Source organism: Buceros rhinoceros, unplaced genomic scaffold (assembly GCF_000710305.1).
Source record: "Buceros rhinoceros silvestris isolate BGI_N320 unplaced genomic scaffold, ASM71030v1 scaffold38822, whole genome shotgun sequence".
Taxonomy (NCBI): Eukaryota; Metazoa; Chordata; class Aves; order Bucerotiformes; family Bucerotidae; genus Buceros; species Buceros rhinoceros.
In genome coordinates, this window is record NW_010401318.1 from 1,641 (window position 1) to 1,925 (window position 285).

General features: G+C 58.6%; 1 protein-coding gene across 1 annotated transcript in view; it reads right to left on the reverse strand.

Annotated features, from left to right (window-relative positions):
• The window catches only part of LOC104490004 (peroxisomal N(1)-acetyl-spermine/spermidine oxidase-like), a gene marked incomplete at both ends in the record, with an annotated part of 1,821 nt that extends 1,597 nt beyond the window's left edge, over positions 1-224 (reverse strand). Inside the window, one exon of the mRNA XM_010132229.1 lies at positions 1-224. This exon is cut by the window's left edge and continues 7 nt beyond it. Within this exon, the coding sequence (XP_010130531.1) occupies positions 1-224 (224 nt within the window).
• Positions 225-285: the final 61 nt, after the last annotated feature.

Below are 285 nucleotides of genomic sequence, written 5' to 3' on the forward strand. Positions count from 1 at the left end.
GAGCTTCTTGAACCAGCTGTCCTCCAGGTCAGCGCTGGGCTCCTCGAGGGGTGACTCCTCCTCCCATACGACTTCAAGGAGCTGCTGCTGGGGTTCCCAGAAGGGCTGCTCAAACTCCAGGAAGATCTTGTTGTTGGTGCCAAAACCCAGGCGGCGAATGGCCTCTGCTTTCCGCTCAGGCAGAGGAGGCTGGAAGAAGTCCTGGTGGTGCTCCTTGAGGAAACCTGCAGTCAGATCAGGCAGCTCTGTTCACCAGGCTCCGAAACCGGGTCTGAGATACCTCTC